The sequence below is a fragment of the Globicephala melas genome, chromosome 18 (genome assembly GCF_963455315.2).
Source record: "Globicephala melas chromosome 18, mGloMel1.2, whole genome shotgun sequence".
Taxonomy (NCBI): Eukaryota; Metazoa; Chordata; class Mammalia; order Artiodactyla; family Delphinidae; genus Globicephala; species Globicephala melas.
In genome coordinates this window covers 2,716,229-2,738,149 of record NC_083331.1, presented here as the reverse complement: position 1 = coordinate 2,738,149, position 21,921 = coordinate 2,716,229, and the positions used below count along the sequence as shown (strand labels likewise).

At 45.5% G+C, this 21,921-nt stretch overlaps 1 protein-coding gene across 1 annotated transcript in view; it reads left to right on the top strand.

The window, feature by feature from the left end:
• The window catches only part of MIPEP (mitochondrial intermediate peptidase), a 132,951-nt gene that overhangs the window by 69,053 nt on the left and 41,977 nt on the right, over positions 1-21,921 (top strand). The window contains exons 15-16 of the mRNA XM_030882686.2: positions 5,280-5,354; positions 7,944-8,063. Of these exons, the coding sequence (XP_030738546.1) occupies positions 5,280-5,354; positions 7,944-8,063 (195 nt within the window). The remainder of the gene's footprint in view (positions 1-5,279; positions 5,355-7,943; positions 8,064-21,921) is intronic.

The window sequence follows — 21,921 nt, the reverse complement described above, 5'->3', positions numbered from 1 at the left end:
GGGATAATGGTTGAGAATTTGCCAAAAATGATGAAAATCAAGCCAGCAATCCAAGACGCTTAGAGAAGCCCATGCAGTATAACTGCAAACAGTATACACCTAGACACACAGTAGTCAGACTGCTGGAGACCAAAGCTAAAGAGAAGACCATGCAGGAAGCCAGAGAAAAGAAGACACATTTCCAACAGAGGAACAAAGACGGAGATTATAGAGGAACGAAGACGGAGATTATAGAGGAGCGCTCGTCAGAGACAGAGTCTGAACTGCAAGATCCGTAGCATGAGATATGTTTGATTAAAATATCATCAGAAGGAACATTTCCTCATTAGCACCAATCTTCTCTAAATATGAACCGGACCGTGCAGATGAGGAACTGACTCACTGTTTGATAGCTAGTTCTGCTTAAAGTGAGAGAAAATGTTTTCAAAACCTGAGTTAAGCACCAAGTTCTGTGGCAGATGTTGAAATAGGGAAGATATACTAGTAACACAGTGAAACGAGATTTCATTGTTCTTCTAAAAGCCTTAAGATGATCGCAGTGGAGAAAGTGTCCTTTGCTAAAGCTGGGTAATTTGAGGAGACATGTATTTCGTTAAGCATACTTGACTGTTTTATAAATGAAAAGAAATATAAACAGGAAGCAAAGTACATTTTCTTATTAAGAATTTGTTAGGTGCTACAGAGAGAGAACTGTTTAGCTAAATTCCTGTCTCCTAAGAATTTATAAATCTGAAACAGACCATATTTAGAGAATAGGTAGGTAGAACAGTAAAATGTAAATAAAGTGGTCAAAGTCAATGGTTATTGTGTCATATAGAGCAGCTATAATCGTGAGCAATACTGGCTACCAGTTAGTCAGCATCTGCTCTGTTAAACCTGACATAATACACTTTTAAAATACATTATCTTGTTCAATTGTTATCTAATTCTCTGAAACCGTAACATGGACGTTTTACAAGTGAGGAAAACGTGGCTTAGAGAATTCAGTGATTGGTTCTTCGCTGTGATTGGTTAATCTGAAGGTTGTTCTTCATCTGTAGCATCCTCTGTATGCTTTCCACTCTGATGAACACGGCAGCACCCAGATCTGCAGGGGAGCAGACAGCTTCCCATCATGGCTGGGGTAGGAGACTTAGTGATCATAGAAGGGGTATTTCCTACTTTGGAAATCATGAAGATCGTCGTAGAAGCTGGTAAAACACACAGCTGATTATATGGTGAAAGAGTCATTATCATTTCTACTGCCTTGGACTTCGTTAAATTTTCATTTTAACATAATGAAAAAATACTGTTGGAGGGTCAGGTGTTTTCAAGCGCTTTCTTTTCTATGTGGTTGCTCATTGCCTGCTGGCTTGGATGTATTCATTCTGTCTTTCTTCAATATATTGATACTAGAAGTGAGCCCGTACTTTGACTTCAGGAGCCAGTACTGTGAAACATCTGTGCTCCTCGGTGGACACATCCACTTTTGGAATAACAGCAAAGATTGAATTATTGGTGTCAGTATTGGTTGCCATGACTCTGGTTGGTAAAGTGATATTCACAGAAGAAAATCTTGACCAGGAAACATTGTTTCTAACTTGAAGTTTAAGGTTTAACTTCTAAATATTGTATATTAAAAAAAATTGTATGTAGGGGGTTCCCCGGCGGCCCAGTGGCTAGGATACGGCGCTTTCACTGCCATGGACCCAGGTTCAATCCTTGGTCAGGGAACTAAGATCCCGCAAGCGTGTGGTGCAGCCAGAAAAAAATTGTATAGAACTTAAGGTCAGTGTGGGTGTTATTTAAATTTTGTTCTACTTTATCTTTGTTATTGTTTTTTAATTTTGAAGAAGGCAGTACTTTCTAAGGGAGTAAATATATAACTCCCTTCCGTGAGCTGAAGTACATTAATTCCAGTTGACTAACAACCCAACTAGATTAAAAAAAAAAAAAGAACATCCATTTTCCTGTTTACACCACACATAATATAAATGTATTACTTAATTTGTGATTTGATGTGTTAATAATTCTTTCCTCTGAACTGTTCTATTAGGACAGTATTTACCTTCTACTTAGATGTTTCCTTACATTTTTGGTAAACATTCTTTGTATTCACTACTCTATGTACAGTGGGCCTTGAATACATAGTTTGGGGAGGTTTTTTTGTACTTTTTATTTTGAAATAATTGTAGACTCATAGCAAGTTGCAAAAAGTAATCCAGGAGTCCCATGTAACCTTCATTTCCCCCAACATTTTATAGAGCTATGTAGCACATGTGGGTTTTCTGAATACGTAATTGTTCTTTTTCCTTTTTGGCCGTGCCACTCGGCTTTGTGGGATCTTAATTCCCCGACCAGGGATCAAACCCAGGCCCCAGGCAGTGGGAGTGTGGAGTTCCAATCACTGGACCATCAGGGAATTCCCTTGAATATGTAATTTTTTTTGTCTTTTTTTTTTTTAAAAAAAATAAATTTATTTATTTATTTTTGGCTGCTTTGGGTCTTCGTTGCTGCACGCAGGCTTTCTCTTCTTGGGGTGAGCAGGGGCTACTCTTCGTTGTGGTGCGCGGCCTTCTTATTGCGGTGGCTTCTCTTGTTGCGGAGCACGGGCTCTAGGCGCACGGGCTTCAGTAGTTGGGGCACACGGGCTCAGTAGTTGTGGCTCACAGGCTCTAGAGAGCAGGCTCAGTAGTTGTGGTGCACGAGCTTAGTTGCTCTGAGGCATGTGGGATCTTCCCAGACCAGGGCTGGAACCCATGTCTCTTGCATTGGCAGGCGGATTCTTAACCTCTGTGCCACCAGGGAAGTCGTGATATGTAATTTTTGATAAACTGTTTTCAGTTGTCTTTCTGTGCTCTTTTTCGTTGCGTCTTTTGTTTTATTGTAAATCTGAGCAGGAAAGAATTAAGCCTCCTTAAATTTGTCCCTTTGTTTGCCCTTTTGCTAGATGGGTTTGCATCTTGGGAGACACTGGCCTCAAAGTGAACTACTTACAGATGAAAGGGGTCTGTTGGGTTTGGTTCTTAGACCCAGTATTGGCATTTCCTCCTCACTGTCTCCAGGCAGGGCTTGTAAACCTTACCGAGAGCCGGGACCATGGCCATGGACGCCCCTCCACTCCCTGCTCAGGGCCTGCGCCTCCCGACCTGACCTTGCTCCCCACCTCGGCCCCCTGACCGCCCTGCCTCTTCCCCCGCAGTCCAGCCCCAGTCATGCCCCGGCTGCCCACTCTGCTCTGGCTGAGGTCACTGGTGGTATGTGTGTGTCACTCCTGGCCCCCTCCTATGGCGTGTCTACACTGCAGCCAAAGGAATCTTTTCAGAACACAACTTGGCCCAGGTGACTTCCTTGGTCAAAACTCACCAGTGGCCTCCTGCAGGATCTGAGGGTGGGCACCCCGTCCTTGCCTGACTGAGCCCCCAGGCCCCCTCTTCCGTGCCTCTGCTCAGGGCCCTTCTCCCTGCGGCCCCCAGCCCCGCTTCACGCCTGTTCACTTTGTAGGTCCCGCTTCTACCTTGTTCCCTCAGTCAAGCCCTTCTGGGTCATGGTTTCACACTCATGTGCAGGGTCTTCCTTCCCCTTGCTCGTCGTAGCTCCGTTTATGGTTCTGCGCACATGGGCAGTGCTGCTGGGACCCCATCTCCACCTCTTTCTGTCCCTCAGGTCTAATAAAGTGCTTGCCCCCAGGAGTTTCCATTGTTTGTTGATAATCCTTCCACGCGTACTATTTTTTTATGGGAAAATAAAACCATTAAAGCTTTGTGAAGCATGAAAAACCCAAGTGCAGCAGCAGTCCTGTCAACAGAAGGTATAACATAAGGTAGGGTTTAAAGAAAGCTGAACATCTTGATACAGCTGCTGGCGTGTATGACTTCACTGAACCGTGACTTTTTAAAATGCTGTTGCAGGAAATTTTTGTTTTATGTCGGGAAGACCTAGGCCTTTCCCTGCACCGGAAGTTACACTGTGCAACTTCCTTCAGTCTGTGTCCTTTACCTCTTGAAAAATTCCCTTTTTTGGCTGGTTTGCTTTTCTTATAGCTAAACAGAAAGAGAAGAGAAAAGGCCTCATTGTCTGAGCCTTCATCCTGCTACAGAAGTCAGGGTCGTTCTTGCGTTAGTTCACTCCTCCTGCAGATGTGCACTGAGTGTCTGCTGTGTGCCAGGCACTGTTCTAGGCCCTGGGGAGAGATCTGTATAGATATATAGATACACATGTGCACACACACGCAGCAGTGCTTGCTTCCCCTTCCAGCTCACAGCTCACATTACCACTCACCAGTGTTTAGTCTATACAGCTGTAGTGCACAGTAACCTGCCGTAAGTCTCTTACATAATTTGTTTCTCTTTAGAAGGGCTTTTAACTTGATTTAGATTGTCAATAGAATTGTATAAAATGGCAGCTGTCTTCAGTAAACGCCAGTATTAATGATTTTAAAGTAGAGTAAGGGCTTCCCTGGTGGCGCAGTGGTTGGGAGTCCGCCTGCCGATGCAGGGGACACGAGTTCGTGCCCCGGTCCGGGAAGATCCCACATGCCGCGGAGCGGCTGGGCCCGTGAGCCATGGCCGCTGAGCCTGTGCATCTGGAGCCTGTGCTCCGCAATGGGAGGGGCCACAACAGTGAGAGGCCCGCGTACCAAAAAAAAAAAAAAAAAAAAAAGTAGAGTAAGATTGGCTACAACACTTCCCCAGCTACATTATTAGTTTATTTGTAAGAGAATACGTGACGTTACATGATTATGGCTAATTAGAGAGGAAGCCCTAAATTGTATAGGGACATTAATCAGACTGCGTTTCCAAGCCCTGCAATTCTTTCAGGTTGGAAAATAAAAGAAGGCACAGTTCATTATCATGGTTATTTGTCGGGATATGTTGTTCAGCTCCAGTACTGACTGGCACCATGGACTAGAGTTTATTTCTTGACTTTGTGACCTTTGATTCCTGTCATCAGTCAGTACGTGCTCTTAAGGTCAACAGAGCACTTGAATGGACTTTCATTGCTAACAAAGGGACAGAAAAAGTACTAACTTTTCCTAACGTTTTAACTAGAGTTTTAAAGAACAGTGCCAATGTCTGACTTCCCTATAATCCTGTATTTTCACGTACAAACCCCTATTTGATAATTACCGCTTTTTGAATTTCAGTGGAATGTATTCATCCTTTATCTTGTCCTTGAAAATATTTCAAAGTTATTATTAAACCACAATGAAATTGTATCATTTGATGTTATTTTTAACCTTCCTGCCTCAGAAGTGCACAGTGCAATTTACTCACATACATATTGTTTTGTTTTTCAAGCCACTGCCCAGAAATATGGTGTCTCGTCTTTGCGAATCTAAAAAGGTTTGTGCGGCAGCAGACATGCAGCTTCAGGTGGGTGTGTGCCTTTGTTCTGAAGTTTTCCACAGATATTATTCAAAATAAATGTATAACTTTAAGTTCTTGCCAGTGCTACCCATTTATTATAATAATTATGCTTCCAAAACATCTTTCCTCTGAGTTCAGAGAACTTGACCTTGACTAATCATTTGGTCTTCCAACCGTCCTTAGGAAGTAGATGTCAAATAAGGTTATTTCCCAATTTCAGTGGAAAATCAAAGAGTGGAAAAGTTTTACCTGACTTCTTCTAAATGGTGCATTTCAGCAACCAAGTTATATCTTTTTGTTCACTTTGTATCTTTTTTTAAATTTGTGTTTTTAGATGTGAAGTTTAAACAGTAATGACTTAGTTTTTAGTAAAACTCAAAGCCAGTGTTCCAGGTTTCCAGATAAAGACGAGAAACATTTTATAAACCATCTGGATGTCAGGTCTGTGTGATACCAGATGTTTAGGTTATTTGTAATTTCTGAGATTGTTTATGGAGTTATTCCTCTTCATCAGATCTTGAGTGTTATGTAAACACAGCCTAAACACCCATCTTTCATCTCAGGCAGTATTCACTTTCTAATGATCCAGTCACCTGTTTAAAAGTGTAGCCACTATTGAATTGCTTTATAGGTGTATAAAGTTCAGTCCCTAGAAAGTAATGAATGTGCTCTGTTTTTTTGGACCTTAAAATACACGTTTCAGTGAAGAAGATGCCTGCTATAGACGAAACCATGGATTAATAACATTATTTAGTGTCTATTTGTATCACACAATTGCAAAAAGATTTCTGGATTATTTGAAAGGTTAACATTACGTGGCAGTAGTCTTCTGATTTACTCGTATCTGTCGTGGGAGTCCTACCTTTTAAAAGCCCGTGTCCTGGCGTCCTTTGCAACACTTGTTCCAGTGATTTTCTTCTGAAAAGGAAAACCAACCTTTCTGTACTTCTGCCCTCCAAAAAGAATAAGGAGAGAGAGGGAGAGAGAGGGAGAGGGGGGTTGAAAAGCTGGAGGCGAAGGGAGGGAAGGAGGTTCCCACCCGAAGGGCCGCTCACGCTGCTTTCCTGTCACACAGCCATCCCCCGAGCCGTGGGGACAACCCAGGGTGGAAGGGAGTTGCTGCAGATTTCTAAGCGGGTATCAGTAGTGGTTTTTAAATTGTGCCTTTTAAATTGTTATTTATTGCTGTACATTATTCTAGAAATAGCTCCTGTTTTTCTGCAGCTCTAAGGTTCCTGGTCCCAAGCACGCAGGACCCCCGGGGGGGCTTGTCGCCTAGGGTTGTTTGGTTCATCAGCAAATGAGCATGAAATATTGGGGTGGCCAAAAAGTTCGTTCGGGTTTTTCTGCTAGATGTTGCAGCGTACAGAAAACCCCGAACGAACTTTTTGACCAACCCAATATTGTTACTCATTGCAGAACATAGAATGGAAAGAGCTGTATTTAATATATGTTTAGATTGCCAGTTATAGCAAAGCAATATTTAGGAAATGTCTATATTTTTCCAGCGAAGGTTTAAACTTGACTATATAATATAGAACCATAACTCTCTATCTAGATGAAGCCAGAAGTTATAGAGGTCATTTAAATTTTTTCTTTTATATAAACTAATCCTCACTTCTTTCAAGTCAACAGCTGCACATTCTCTACAAATTCCTATTTTGAATCCGAAAGATATGTATCGGAAACATAATCACTTGACAGTTTTTTCTTTTAAAATAAAATATTTTCTACTTGCTTGCTTCAGGTAAAATGCAGACAATGTTAGTAAGTCAAATGTTGCAGTGAAAAAGCACTTTACGTGAGGTTTTCTGCGTCAAATTTAGCTTTCAGGGCTTGGTAAATACGCAGCAGTTCATGTTTAAACTCCTTCTAATGCTTTACTCTCCTCTCATGTTTCAGTGGCCTCTGTCCTCTCCTTGGAGAGCAGTGAGCCTTCCCTACCAGTCACCTCCTTAAGCCAGGGTCGCCCCGCCCAGCAGCCGCTTCCTCTGAGCCCTGACAGCAGGGCTGGGGTCTGCCTTGGTCCCGGCCTCAGACTCTCCGACAGCTGCTCCTGAATCCTGTGTAACACCCCTGCTTCCTCACCTCACTTCACCCCGCCTTTCTCCTCTCATCAACGAACTAGGATCCTCACCCTGTCGTTTCCCTCATTTAATTACATCAGGATTCTAGGAAGAAGCCAAACAGTATTTGCTAGCTCCAGGGGTCACAGGCCATAACTTAATTTTTTCATATTTCCAGATATATATATATATATATATATATTTCCGTGTGTGTGTGTGTGTGTGTGTGTAGTTCTGTGGTCACAACTTTAATTCACTACACTGTACAGAAAGAGTACCTTATAGATAGGGTTCAGAATTCCTTAATATCCTTAATCATGGAGAGGTTGAGAGCTTTCCTCTTCATCATTAACATGGTCTTAAATGTGGTATGAAATGCAAAATACATCTCAAGCCTCATACACTTATACGTGTGACTGCCCAACTGCGACTTGCAGTTATTATTCTGGTAGACTTGTAACATCTTTGGTCGCCTACATCGTAGATGTAAGCATGGCGCCCAGACTAAATAGTGCGTTCTTCCGTCCAGGTCTTTTATGCTGCTCTGGATCAGATCTACCATGGGAAGCATCCCCTGAGGAGCTCGACCACAGACATCCTCAGGGACACCCAGGAGAAGTTCTATGGCTTACCGTACGTCCCAAACACTGTGAGTCTGGCGTTCCGACCCTGTTGTGTGCCATTAAATGGGGGTACGTGTCAAGTGGGCGGGGTGTGAAATCCTCTCCTGGATGTTGAGGTTTCCTGAGGGGCAAATGCTAGAAACGCCTGACTCACCCACTGCCCCCCAGCCGTCCGTTTACATGTACTTATTTTCCTCCTGCCAGCAGGGTTTTTCTGGATTCCTAGGGAAGTGGGCTAAAAAAAGGCCCTTGGAGTTAGTCTGTGTTCTTTTTCATTATTTATTTGTGACGAGAAAAACAACGATGTAAGATGAACGTGATGATCGGTCCCCAGCCGCTCTCACTGCAAAGAGAATCCACACTGATTGAGGACCCGCTTGTGTCAGGACCGTGACGGGCACCCTCGGTGCTCTGTCGGGATGGAGAGCGGGCGCATCGCCACCATTCACTGAGGACCAGGTGCCAGACTCCGTCCGATTGCTTGGCGAAAACCCTGACTCAGAAGGACCTGTGAACTCGATGCTTACCCGTCATAGGGGTGCACGGGGGGCTTGTGCCAGTTACGTATCTGGTCTAGGGTCACGTGGGTAGTGAGCGGTGGTGTTGGGATTCCCACCCAGCCTGAAGCCGTGTCCTCATCAGCCCAGGTTCCGTGAGGAAGCTGCATGCTGGGGAAGAGTGCCCTGGGTCCTGGCACTCAGGAGAGTGGCGCTTTCATATCACTCGAGACCTCAGGTCCAAGCGATGGGAACCCGACTCCTAGGGGCTTAAGCAGAAAGGGTGTTTATTGAGCCCCGTGGCTGGAAGGTGCAGGGGTCGGTCTGTTTGGTTGCCGGTTAGCTGGGTTGAGTTAGTTCTTACACAGTGTTGTTAGAAATGTTTCTCCTTCTTTCGTCTTTCAGCTGTGTCTTTCTCTGGATTTGTCTTATTCTCAGGGAGGTGGCCCTGACTTGGTGGCATGGTGGCCACCGGAAGGTCCAGCTTAGCCCATCTCATAGAAAGAAAGCTCATTTGAAAATGCTCTGTAAGCCGTAAAATGCCAAATAAATGTGGTTTCATTTGATAACAGTGTTGGATACCAGCATGTGTTGTGCTGAGTTTAAGTTCATCAGTAAACTGTAACTGTCCACTAGATCTTCAGGTCCTAATACTTGAACATGTGGGACTGTTCATCTTTACCAGACAAGGAAAGTCACAGGAAATTTCATCTTCGTAAGATTCCTTATCAGCAGTGTTTGATTGTCATAGAAGTTTCGTCGTCTCTTTGTGATGCGTAATGCTAGTCACACTACCTTCCTATTTTTGACCATATATATAAGAAATTCATTGTTCCAGTGCTGTGTACTACTGTGTACTTGAATTATCTATATTAGTGAAAATCTGTAATAATAAGAATAGTCTCACTCTTCATCAGTGGAATCATAATAACACTTGCCTACATGTAGGGAAAAACGACATCCTTTAAGGGTGTTTTCCCGTTTACGGAGCATTGCCTGACCCACGTGCTTTTGTGCTCATTTTATGTTCTTCTTTGCTTAGCTTTAAAATCAGTGTGACTTGAACTCCACGTGGTTATATCACCAGAGGGTAGTAAAGTCGTAGGGACACCAATATTAGGAGGAACTGGGCTGCTTTCTGAAGCCACTCCAGCTTGGCTGAGTTGTCACCCCCAGCTTGCTTTATCTTAAGTCTTGTAACAATTGAGCTGTGTCTCTTTTTAGAAGAAAACCCAGGAAATTCCCTGGTGGTCCAGTGGTTAGGATTCGGTGCTTTCATTGCCGTGGCCTGGGTTCAGCCCCTGGTCGGGGAACTGAGATCCTCTAAGCCGTGCGGCATGGCCAAAATAAAAATAAAAACAAAGTTAGAAAAATAAAAAAGAAGAGAACTCAGATTTCCTCACCATGCAGGTTTCTTTTGTGTAGTGATTAGATATACAAAGATGAGTTGACATTGGTACCCAATTCTGCATCAACTATCAGTAAATTATTTTTAATTTAAAAGGAAGGATGTTGTTATTAAGTCCACTGTCCTTATTCTGACTCCTTTGAGAAAATATAAAGGTTTATCTCTTCACTGAGATTACCTCCCCCATTCATGGTCAGTAAGCTGTAGCTCTTTGTGTCAGTTGTTTTGGGAGGTCTTTAGAAGAAGCATAGCTACATTTAGAGAAAAAAGGCATTCTTTAAAGGCTTGTCTTTTTTTTTTAATGTCTGAGTGCTCGTTTAGATTTGCACAAGTGTTCTGTCCTTCCTGCGTAGCAACTTCGGCCTCTCATCCATTTGTCAACTCATCATGAGACCCGTAACAAACCTTCCCGTAAACATGGAAAATGAGACCAGGGTGCTCATTGGAATTCTTCGGTATAGTATCCATCAGGATAGTAAGACAAGAAGAAAAGATAGAAGTGCTGGAAAGGAAGATACAAAACTGTCAGTATTTGCAGATGATTGATTGCTGAGAAAATCCAGAGTGTGTAGCGGTAAATTATTAAAATTAATGAGAAGTTAGCAACTTTTCTAGATAAACAATATATAAAAATTTAATCCATCTCTGTTTACCAGCAACAAACAAAACAATTGTAAATATACCAGTAAGGCAAGAAAAAATATAAGGGGGTGCCTCCCCAGACATCTTTTTAAAAAAGCAGCTAATTTCCGGCTCCTAAACAAACAAAGAACTGAACCATATTTATAGATAGGAAGATTTGATATAAAAACAATATCACCTTTTCTCCATTTAACCTATACTCGTAATGTAATGTGATTCTCCTCGTTTGTTGGCTTGAAGCTAACGAGCTGAGTGTATGATTTTATGTGGAAGCGCGATGGCCAAGGAGCAGCTTTGAAGAACAGTGGCAGGTGGGGGGGCTTGCCCCGTCAGGATTAGTACTCAGAGGAGGCTGTAGGAATTAGGACAGTGTAACGATGCTGCAAGGGCTGCAGGGACAGATGGTGGAGCAGAGCCCAGAGCCTGAAAGCTGGCTCAGCACATTTATGGCCTCTTGACCATAAGCTGAATAACACTGCAGGTCTGTGGGCCGAGAAGAGATTGGTTTATTTTAAATGGTGCTGTCGCTATCCATCGTCCATATGGAAAAGAGGAAACTTGGATCTCTCTCATTCTGTGATAAATAAGTAAAGAGTTAAATTTGTAGAGATGATGGGAGTGTCTTTCTGACAGCTCCTTTCTGTTCCTGCTCGGACTCGCATGTCATACAGACAACACAAAAGACATAAACTGTAAAACAGTAGACTGATACATTCCACTGTATTAAAATCTGCGTCTTCCGTTCATCAAAAAACCAGGTGAAAAACAGTGAAAAGCTACAGACTGGAAGTAGAGGTTGTCAACACATGTAACTGGAAAAGGATTCTTTTCCTTTTTAAATTAATTAATTTTGATTGTGGTACAAAAAACACAGGACATGAAAGGTACCATCTTGAACCATAAACAAGACGAAAAGACAACCCTCAGAATGGGAGAAAATATTTGCAAATGAAGCAACTGACAAAGGATTAATCTCCAAAACATACAAGCAACTCATGCAGCTCAATATCAAAAAAACAAACAACCCAATCCAAAAATGGGCACAAGACCTAAACAGGCATTTCTCCAAAGAAGATATACAGATTGCCAACAAACACATGAAAGGATGCTCAACATCATTAATCATTGGAGAAATGCAAATCAAAACTACAATGAGTTATCATCTCACACCCATCAGAATGGCCATCATCAAAAAATCTAGAAACGATAAATGCTGGAGAGGGTGTGGAGGAAAGGGAACCCTCTTGCACTGTTGGTGGGAATGTAAATTGATACAGCCACTATGGAGAACAGTATGGAGGTTCCTTAAAAAACTAAAAATAGAATTACCATACGACCCAGCAATCCCACCACTGGGCATATACCCTGAGAAAACCATAATTCAAAAAGAGTCATGTACCACAATGTTCATTGCAGCTCTATTTACAATAGCCAGGACATGGAAGCAACCTAAGTGTCCATCATCGATGAATGGATAAAGAAGATGTGGCACATATATACAATGGAATATTACTCAGCCATAAAAAGGAACGAAACTGAGTTATTTGTAGTGAGGTGGATGGACCTAGACTGTCATACAGAGTGAACTAAGTCAGAAAGAGAAAAACAAATACTGTATGCTAACACACATATATGGAATCTAAAAAAAAGGTTCTGAAGAACGTAGGGGCAAGACAGGAATAAAGATGAAGACATAGAGAATGGACTTGAGGACACGGGGAGGGGGAAGGGTAAGCTGGGACAAAGTGAGAGTGGCATGGACATATATACACTACCAACCATATAGTAGATAGCTAGTGGGAAGCAGCTGCATAGCACAGGGAGATCAGCTCGGTGCTTTGTCACCACCTAGAGGGGTGGGATAGGGAGGGAGATGCAAGAGGGAAGAGATATGGGGACATACGTATATGTATAACTGATTCATTTCGTTATACAGCAAAAACTAACATACCATTGTAAAGCAATTATACTACAATAAAGATGTTAAAAAATATATAATTTTAGATATTTAGCCAAAAAAAAAAAAAAAAGTACCATCTTGGAAAAGACGGTGCCTTGAATGCACTGCATAAGATGACCTCGGTGTTCGTTGGGGCATGCGGTGAAGCCGTGTCAGGATGCCGTCTCACTCTCACCCATCAGGCGACAGAGAAAACCACAGACAGTGACCAGTGCTGGCCAGGCTGTGGAGTCACAGTCACACGTGGGCAGAGTTGCGTTTGCCGTGACTACTTGGAAATCAGCTGGGTGTCACCTCTTAACGTTGAGGATAGACCCTGTGACCCAGCAGTTCACCTCCTACGTGGAACCCAGAGAAAGTGTTGTCTTAGGTCCTAAGCGTTGAGGATAGGAATGTGTACAACAGCACTGTTTGTAAATGAGGGGGAAAGGAGGGGGCTTCTGGGAAGAACCCACGCGATTGTGAGCACAAAAATAGATGAATGATTGCGGGCATATTCATTGGCTGGGATACTGTGCAGCAGGGAAATCACGATGATGAGCTTGAGAAGCAAAATGTGAAGTAAAAAAATAATGAGCTTCAGAAGAGACAGATTTTGTACATTTATATAAAGTTCAAAATCACGCAGAGCTAAGCAGTGCATTATCATGGATCTCTACGTACTTAGTAAAACTGTAAAGAAAACGAAGGAATAGTAAGCCCAGAATTGAGGCAGTGCTAACCGCTTGGAGCAAGGAAGGGGAGCACAGAAGTCTTAGAAATATTTTATTTCTTAAACTGATTAATAGGCTTGTGGTTGATAAATTGGCCATTCTGTGGAGTATAGGAATATATTCTTGGTATGTAGAACGTACCCTACGTGTTGAAAGGCTGTTTTGGCTGCCGTGTATGGGGTACAGAGGGGTTGGGGGACCAGCTGGAAAGTTATTCGTGCGTCGTTGGGACAGCGCTGCTGGCAGCCCTGGTGGGGGGAGGGCGTGTCGGGCAGGTTCGGGGACCGTGTGGAAGGTGGGTGTGGAAGGTGGGGAGCCTGGCGGGGCCGGGGCGGGAAGTTGGGTTCAGGGCGACTGCCAGGTTCTAACGTGAGATGGACAGGAGACTTCTCGAGTCCCCCGAGACCAGAGGAGGGGCAGTTTTCCCCTCTACTCATCTCCAGAGATTATTTTTCTCCAATGAATCATTTTATTTCCTCAAATTAAACAATGAGAAAAGGAAAATATAATTTATACGACAACCTACAGCACATTGAGGCTTTCCGATGCATCGTACAGCTGGTACAGCGGGTACGCTGGGATATTAGTTTTCATATCCAGAGGCAGGCTTCTCCCCAGAAGGATGGGTGAGGAAAAGAGGCGCCTTCGTTTTCATCAGGCCCTGCGTTCTTCCTCCCCCTTGCTGGGCTGTGCCCTCACCTGGGCCAGCATCCCTGGGGGCTGAACACCCTTCAGGCGCAGCTCGGTGACACTGTGAGGTTAGCTACAAGGAGGAAGAGGCCGCTGGACGGGCAGAGGAGGGTCAGAGGCACAGGAGCCCGCAAACCCACTTGGTGCTGGCGCTCCATAAGCTGGGAGGGGCGGCCCCCGCGGTGGGCAGGGCTGGCGTCAGTGAAACAGGAAGACGGGAGGGGTGCAGAGGGGAAGGGTTTGGTCTGAGGTGAGGATGCTGTTGGATCCATGGGTCTGAAGGCCAGGAAGCAGATCCTGGCGGGAGCCGTGTAGATTTGGGAGGTGTTCACCTTCAGAGAGGATGCTGTGAGCTGTGGAGGGGGACAGCGCCCCTGTGCGGGGGACCTTCAAGAGGTGGCACACCCGGGTCAGCCGGTGTCGGTGGGAAGATCTTCTGATTGAAACAGCTTTTCCTCAAGTACCAGCAAAAACTGAAATTTTAAACGTATTTCCTATTTCTACCACTATTACAGTACGACGCTGTGCCCTTTTCTATTAATTTAGGGTTACATTGTGCTACGTCGCTTGGACCATCAGTTGTAGGACATTTATCGTGGATGTGTGTTGTGAGTTCCCAAAGAACAGACTGATAGATAAACTTTCATCAGACAACTCACATGTGATCTGAGGGCTTCCCGTCTGGAAACTGCTCAAGTTTTCGAGCAGATTCTTAAGCTGGTGTTTGCCGCTGTCATGATGATATGTGCAAAGGACAGTGGCCGCTAGTTGACCAGTTGGGAGTTGGAGTGCAGTCAGGGGTGACCCGGTCGTTTGTCCAGTGTGCTCACCCGGGTCAACGTTCATTCACGTGCCGCCCCTGACCCCGAGGGCTGAGCCTGCGGAGGGGAGGGAGCGGGAGAGGCTGGGGGCAGCCCGGCCGTGTGCGCTTGCTTTGTGGTGTTTCCCTTTGGTTGGTTTTTCAAGAGTCTCAAAAGAAGAAAGGTAACAGAAACACTCGCCACGAGAGGATGTCATTGCTCCCCACGGTTGGGGTGTGCTACCGCTAGAGGTTATTTTCTCTCCTGCTCACTGAAGAACTTCTTTCTTCAAAATATACACGTGAGTGTGTATAGAGATCCATGCAGATACCCGACATGTGTGCATTCCAGCACGTGAGGAATTCCGGTTTTATAGCTTTAATTTTGAATGTATATTTCAAAGCTCTTCATAGATGTCACAAGTTCAGTTCATAATAAAATTGTGTCAGCTTATTGACCATGTGGTGTCAAGCATTCATGAGTTTATTTTAAAAGCTCTAATTTTAGATTAACTGATAAAACACTAAGATAAGGAAATATCTATTAGATGATTTCTGTCTAGATTAAAATGGCACTCAGATGTTTTCTTATTAGTTATTTTTAAAGAAAGCCTGGTGAGAGAAAGCGTTGATCACGTGGGAGCCTTTATATAGAAATCCGAGGTCTGCTTTTGACCTTTGTCTGTTCTTACCTCACACTTGCTCAGATGTGGGCTCAAAGAATGGCAGAAATGTCTCTTCTTTTCAATGTGTAACAAAAAGAAAAAATACTGTCTGTTGAACAGTAGAACTAGACCCCGAGGTGGTTAAAAGTTCATCTTTTTCTCTCCAGAGAATTCCACTTCAATTATTTGGTAGAAATTCTCATTTCTCCTATTTTAGCTCTTTTTCCCCCTGGGGAAGAGGTTACATTTCCTCCTGTTCTTATGCCCTGGCTCTGGTACAAATGAAAAAAGTCTCCTGGGAGGTAAAGGCATGCCCAGGTGGCACAGTTTGGAGTATCTGACGTTGCTAAGCAAATGTTAGATTAAACAAAACAATATTTATTTTTTCTCTATCTTAAATACAAAGACCATATGGTACATACCTAGAAAAACCTAAGTGGTTAATTGCATGTTAAATTCCTTTCCTCTTTGGCTGCATGAACAACTGAGAAAATATTTACCTTCTCTGTCATGCTAGATTTATTTATGACTTTGTAACTAAAACACAGAAGTGTTATAAATTGAAACTTTAATCTCACAATTGACTCACTTTCTAAAAATTTATATGGTTTCAGTTTGTGGGACAGCTGCAACTCTAGATTTCACTGATTTAAAACATGAGGAAATTATGTGACTACCCGGTTGTTTTTATGATGTAGTCCTTTGAGCCCAGTCGCCGACTCTCATTTTCATCTTGGTTTCCATGAATAGTGCTATGCTTTTTTTCTTTTGCCTGAAAATTCACATAGGCTAGATAAAAGGAAATTTTAAAATCCAGGATATTCATTTGTTCTTTACCAGGTAGACTTTGCATTTTAAATAATACACGTGTGTCTTGTAGATTTGATGCTGTTTACATTTCCAGAAGCTTCCGCCCTAGTGATCCATGGTGAGCGTGGGCAGGATGCAGGGAGCTCGGGGCCCAGAGGGCTCGTCCTGGGGTCTTTTTATACCTGTGCCCCTGGGACTCTGGGGGCAGCACCAGCTCCTGTAAGAGGCCTCTGGTTGAGTGATGCTAATCTTACATTTTAACTATGTTTGAGTCATGCATGCATGTGACCAAAAATCCGAAGGCGTGGAAGGGTTTGCAGCTGGTCTCCCTCCCACTCTGGCCCCGTCCCCTGGGACACCGTGTCACGTTGTTCTCTCACACGCACCTGAAGATGGAACCGGCTCCCACAGACACAGACATGCGTCTCACCTGCCTCTGCTCCGGGTGGGCCGGCCTTACGCGGGGCCGTTAGTGAGGAGCCCTTGTCACTGCAGCGAGACCTTTTCTCAGTGTGCCCTGGAACCCCTTTGGGGGTGGGCCTTCCCGCCGCGGTCCTGTGGGTCCTGCATTCTGGCCTCAGGCTGTGGCGCACCGCCTGCCCGGAGCCCCCTCCTCTTCTCCACGCTTGCCTCCCGGGAAAGGCTGCTTCTCCAGACCCCGTCCTTCCTCTGTCGCACAGTCTCACAGAAAGCAGGTCTGCCCTCCTTATCCTTCACCCCAGGTTCTCATTTCTTGATGTCATTTGACTAATTCCTGTCGTCCCAAATGGAGTGAAATTCCCTAAGAGCAAGGCCCATTCTCATTTATTCACCGCTTCTCCAGGGCCCCACACGGTATGCAAGGTACACGCCCAGCAAATATTTATTGAAGATTTTTTTTAACCTTTTTATTGGACATGACTTACATACAGTGCACAAATCCTGATATACAGCTCCATGAATTTTTATATACGTACAGACCTTTGTAACCACCACCCAGGTCAGGAGACCAACATTTCCGGGACCTCAGAAGGCACTGAACCCCTCAGTCAACGCACCTTCCCCACGAGGTAACCCCTAGCTCTGCCTGTTTGAGCCTCATGCAAGGGCTGTCGTGTGGTTTGTACTCTTGGGTCCTTGGTGACCCAGGTGAGAACAGTCCCGGTAGAGCCGTGGGAGTGAAGGCCCAGTGAGTGCGGGTCAGGAGAGGATGGAGGGAGGGGACTTGGGGACGCCCTGGTGATTTCCTGCGAGGGGAGAGGAATGGGGCTTGGAAGGGGCGTGGGGCAGAGAGGCTGTTTCTCTGTTGGATTTCATTTTGGTTTTTAAGAAGAGAAATGACACGCAGAGGCTGGTGGGAAGGATCTGCAGAGACTGACAAATAACGCTGCCCGAGAGTGATGGGGACGTGGCCGGGGGTGAGTCTTCCACAGGCGCGCAGGGTCAGCCTCGCCGGCGCACGCTTGTGGGAAGAGGCTGGGGCCCGGAGGGGCCATGGTGGACGTTCCCTTCGGCCTGCTTTGTTCTGTGGTTCAGCACGTGGGCGTTAGGGAGTGAGTGGGGACATGGCGCTGCTAGCTCCCAAGACGGCGTTAGGGGCCCGGGGCCCACAGGAGGCAGGCAAGGCCCGCCGGGCCACGGCATGGCCGTGGGGGCTCAGGTGCCGTGCTCTGGCCAGGGCTGTGGCTCTGCCACGTGGGTCCGGTGGCACGGGAGGAGGTGGTGGCCTTGGAGTGTGCAGAGCTGTCCTGATGACCCACCGTGGGCTTGCCGGGCAGAGAGAACATGAGTCCCGGGGCTGCGGCCTGTGCGCAGGCGGCGGGCTCAGCGGGTCCCGAGTCCCGGCGGGGTCTGGGACCGGCTCCTAGAGTGAGGGAAGGGCCTCGGAGACAGCGATGGTGCAGGCGTAACCGTGGGCGCGAGACACGAGTTGGGGCCGAGGACGGCGTCCCCCAAGGAGGGGAAGAAGGGAAGGAGTCCGGAGGCCAGGGCGCCGTGAGCTTCCTGTCGCTGCTGTCACAGGCCTCCGCCCGTTTAGCGGCTTAAAGCAGCACAGGCGTTTCTCCTCTCAGGGTTCTGGAGGTCGGGAGGCCGAAGCTGCCGGGCTAGAGCCGCTGTGCCGGCAGCTGGCCCCCGCGGGGCTCGGGGAGGCTCACTCCTGCGCTGGCCTCTCCTGGAGGCCGCACGGCTCCACCTCGTCGCCCTCTCACGTCGCCTCCACCCTTGACCTGCCTGCTTCCCTCCTGCAGGGACGCGGGCGGTGGCATTCGGGGGCCACTCACGTAACCCGGGGTGCTCCCTGGGGTGCTCCCGCGGCCTCCTGTGAGGGGCAGCTGCAGGTTCTGAGGCGGGGGGAGGGGCATTTAAGGACTCGCTGAGCGGTCGCTGGCGTCCTCAGACCTGTGACAGGAGCAGCCTTGGCGAGAGCGAAGATGAGGCAGAAGTGAGAGCCTCCGGGAAGGAGTGGCCGCAGCCGCGGGAGCCGGGAGCTGGGCAGCACCGCGGCCTCCCGTCCAGGCCGGGGACCCGGGGGAGGGCCCGAGATCGCGGGGAGAGCCAGGTTTCTGTTGCAGCAGAAGAGTGAAGGGGGCCGTCAAGGGGGCAGGTGAAAATACAGGCAGTTTTGCTCCCGACGAGAGCTCAGTGGAGAGTGGGCGGGAGAAGCGGGGAGGGCGGGAAGTGGGACCCGTGGAAGGGGGCGTCGTGTGGCCTCCTGAGCCAAGAGGGCGGTGGTGGTGATGGAGCAGGTAACCCTGTGGACGCAGAGACCTGTGTGCGCCTGCCCAGCTGCTCTGTTGTCACAGTAAATTCCTCAGAGTGGGATTGCTGGGCTGCAAGTCACGCACAGTTTATTTCCCACACACGTGCAAAGTTAAAGTCCAGATAGCGTTCCCTTGACAGTGTGATAGGCCACACATGCTGTAACTTATTTTTACTTGTAATTCTTTTATTACCAGTAAAACCAGCATCTTCCCCTATGACATTTTTCCATCTGTATGGATGTTAGGGGGTGAATTGCCTATTTTTGTCATTTTCCCATGTTTAGGTTGATCTTTTTGTTACTGATTTTTATAGGAATGTTAACCTTTTATCTTTTTTGTTGTAAATATTTCCCACATCTTGTTATTCAGCTTTCAACTTCGTTTGTAATTTTTTTTTTTTTTTAACATTCAGAAGGTTTTATTGTCAGTTTGCTAGATGGTGGTGATCGTTGTTTTTAGTTAAATCTATCAGGCTTTTCTCTGAGTTTCCTGTCACGCTTAAAAATAACTTGTTAGCCTGAGAATATTTAAATTTTTGCCAATATTTTCTTCTAGACTCTTGTGGTTTTATTTTTGACTTTTAAATCTTTGATTACTTAAGCTTCTAGTGGTGTAAAGTATGAGATTTGGAACCAGCTTTACTTTTTCTAATTGGTTTTTGAAAAACCCACTTTCCCCACTGATTTGAAAAGGCCTCCTTTATGAGATGCTGAGTTTCATATACAAGATTTGTGTCTGAGCTTCCGTTTCAGGGCTCCTGCTGAGGCTGGATAATCCTTTGTGACGTTTTTTGTTATCAGTTGTTCTGTTTTTGTTTTTTTACACAGATGCCTTACTCTGTTACGGAGCTGCTTGTTCCTATCACACCGTTTTATATTTACTGGTCTTCTTAGAAGTGCCTCACACATCTTGTTAAATGTATTCCTGTTGTATGACTTTTTTTTTTTTTTTTTTTTTTTGCTGTTGTGAATGGGTCTGTTAGTCTCTCTTTCCCACTTCCTCTAGCTGTTTATCATCGGCACATAGAAAGTTATTTATTTTAGTTTGTTGATTTTGTGGCTGGCATTCTTAATGAACACCTGCTGCTTTTAATACATATTCACTGGGTTTTGGAGGTTTTCCAGATACCGCTCTCTCTCTCTAAATGTGTATTTACATATATAGATGAAACCTCACAACACATATAAATAATGTTTTGCTGCCCCTTTTCAGTATTTCTGTGACCCTGGTGTCCTTCACTGGTCCAGTGGCTTGAACTTTCACAATCGCACCAAGTAATACTAGGGGCATTGAGCATCCTGGTCGTGTTCACGGTCTCAGTGGCATATTTCTGGTTGGATCTGTGATTTGAAAGCGAGCCAGCACGTGTGTTTGAGACTATTCCTGGATCAAGAGTATGTATTCAGATTATGAGGGCAGGAGTGAGGCAGTGAGGTGTGGACACAGACAGGGAGGCTGGAGTTCTTGGGGGTGGGGGGGATGAGCAACAGAGGCTCCCCCAAGGGTGAGGTCACCCCACGTGGTGGGTGATGCAGGCGTGATGCTTATATGGACCTCTAGGCTCAGATGCCCGCTCGGGGGCCTCAGATGTTCCTCTGTGACGGTGAGCTCTGACCTGTGTGGTTATTGTGGAGCGGGAGTGAGATCATGCATGTCAGAAGCACTTAGCCCAGTGCCTGGCACGTATTGAACACACAACAAACGTTAAGTATCATTGCTGTTACTGTTCTTGTCAGTGTAATACATGATCATTGAAAGGGGGGATTTCATGATACAGGTGGTGTGCGGGAAAGATAACTTCATCAGTTGCATGTAGGATGGCTGAGAGCAGAAGCACGTTAATACGTTAAAGCAGACGGACATCCCTGTGTGTTCGGCATTGTTTGGTCAGGATGTTGAGGCTGATCCCTGCCCCGCAAGGACAGCCGTGGGCCGGGCCACTGAGTCCCTGGAGTAGTGCGCCCACGGCCATGTGCTCCAGCACTGTTTCCCCGACCAGGTTATTCATGTGTGAGAATGGTTTACCTTGGAGTCGTTTACATCTCGATTTGTAACGTATATAATTAATAATTATGAAAGCAAGCACCCAGCTGGTTCATTTATTTAATAGACTTTCTCTTCAGGTCTCTAACTAAGTGATGACGTAATCATTCTTTTCACATGTGTATGTTTTTCAAGTCTCAGGGAAGCTTTGAAATACTTGCTGATTTATGGAGAGTAAAAAGTGAACCAGACTTTCTCAGAACATTTAGAAAAATTCAGACACTTAAAAGCTAAAATCAAACAATATTTGAAATGATTTATACAATTTCAGCAATAACTTTTTTCCACTTAAGCCGGCGTACAGTCTAAACAGCCCTTTGATGCTCAGTCCTTTAAATGAAAGCAGTGGAGGTCTATAAATCAAGCGATCGTTTACACTTATAACACTTTTTCTAACTCATTTTCCCTCTTAAAACTTAGTATATCCTCCAGAAATTTGAACCCGTCCTATATGGAGTTTAAATTAAAGTGAATAAGTAAATACATAAGAAGATCTTGGAGAATAATATCCGGCCTCAGCTTAGTTTAGAAGAGCAGCGTGACAGCAAGTGCTGCTGCGCGGGCTCGTTTGAAATGAGGGAACCGCTGTAGGTGGTTGGTCTTGGGGGTGAGAGAGGAACCAGCCCTGTCTGTCACTGGGGGGACCACGGCCGCTGGTCCCGGGAGGACCCACAACACTTCGTCCTGATGATTTCTGATAACCTCGTATTTGAAACAGTTCACTCGTAAGTTGCAGGCATCGCTCCTTCCCCCAACTTCCCCGATGATGAGGTCCAGTGCTAGCATGGTACGTCGTCCAGTCTGGGAAGCGACGTTGGTACGGTCCTTACTCGGTAACCTGAGTTACTTTCACATCTGCATTTGCTCATTGTGGTCACTCCTGAAATTGACTGTCGTTCATTTTCCAGGGCGGTGC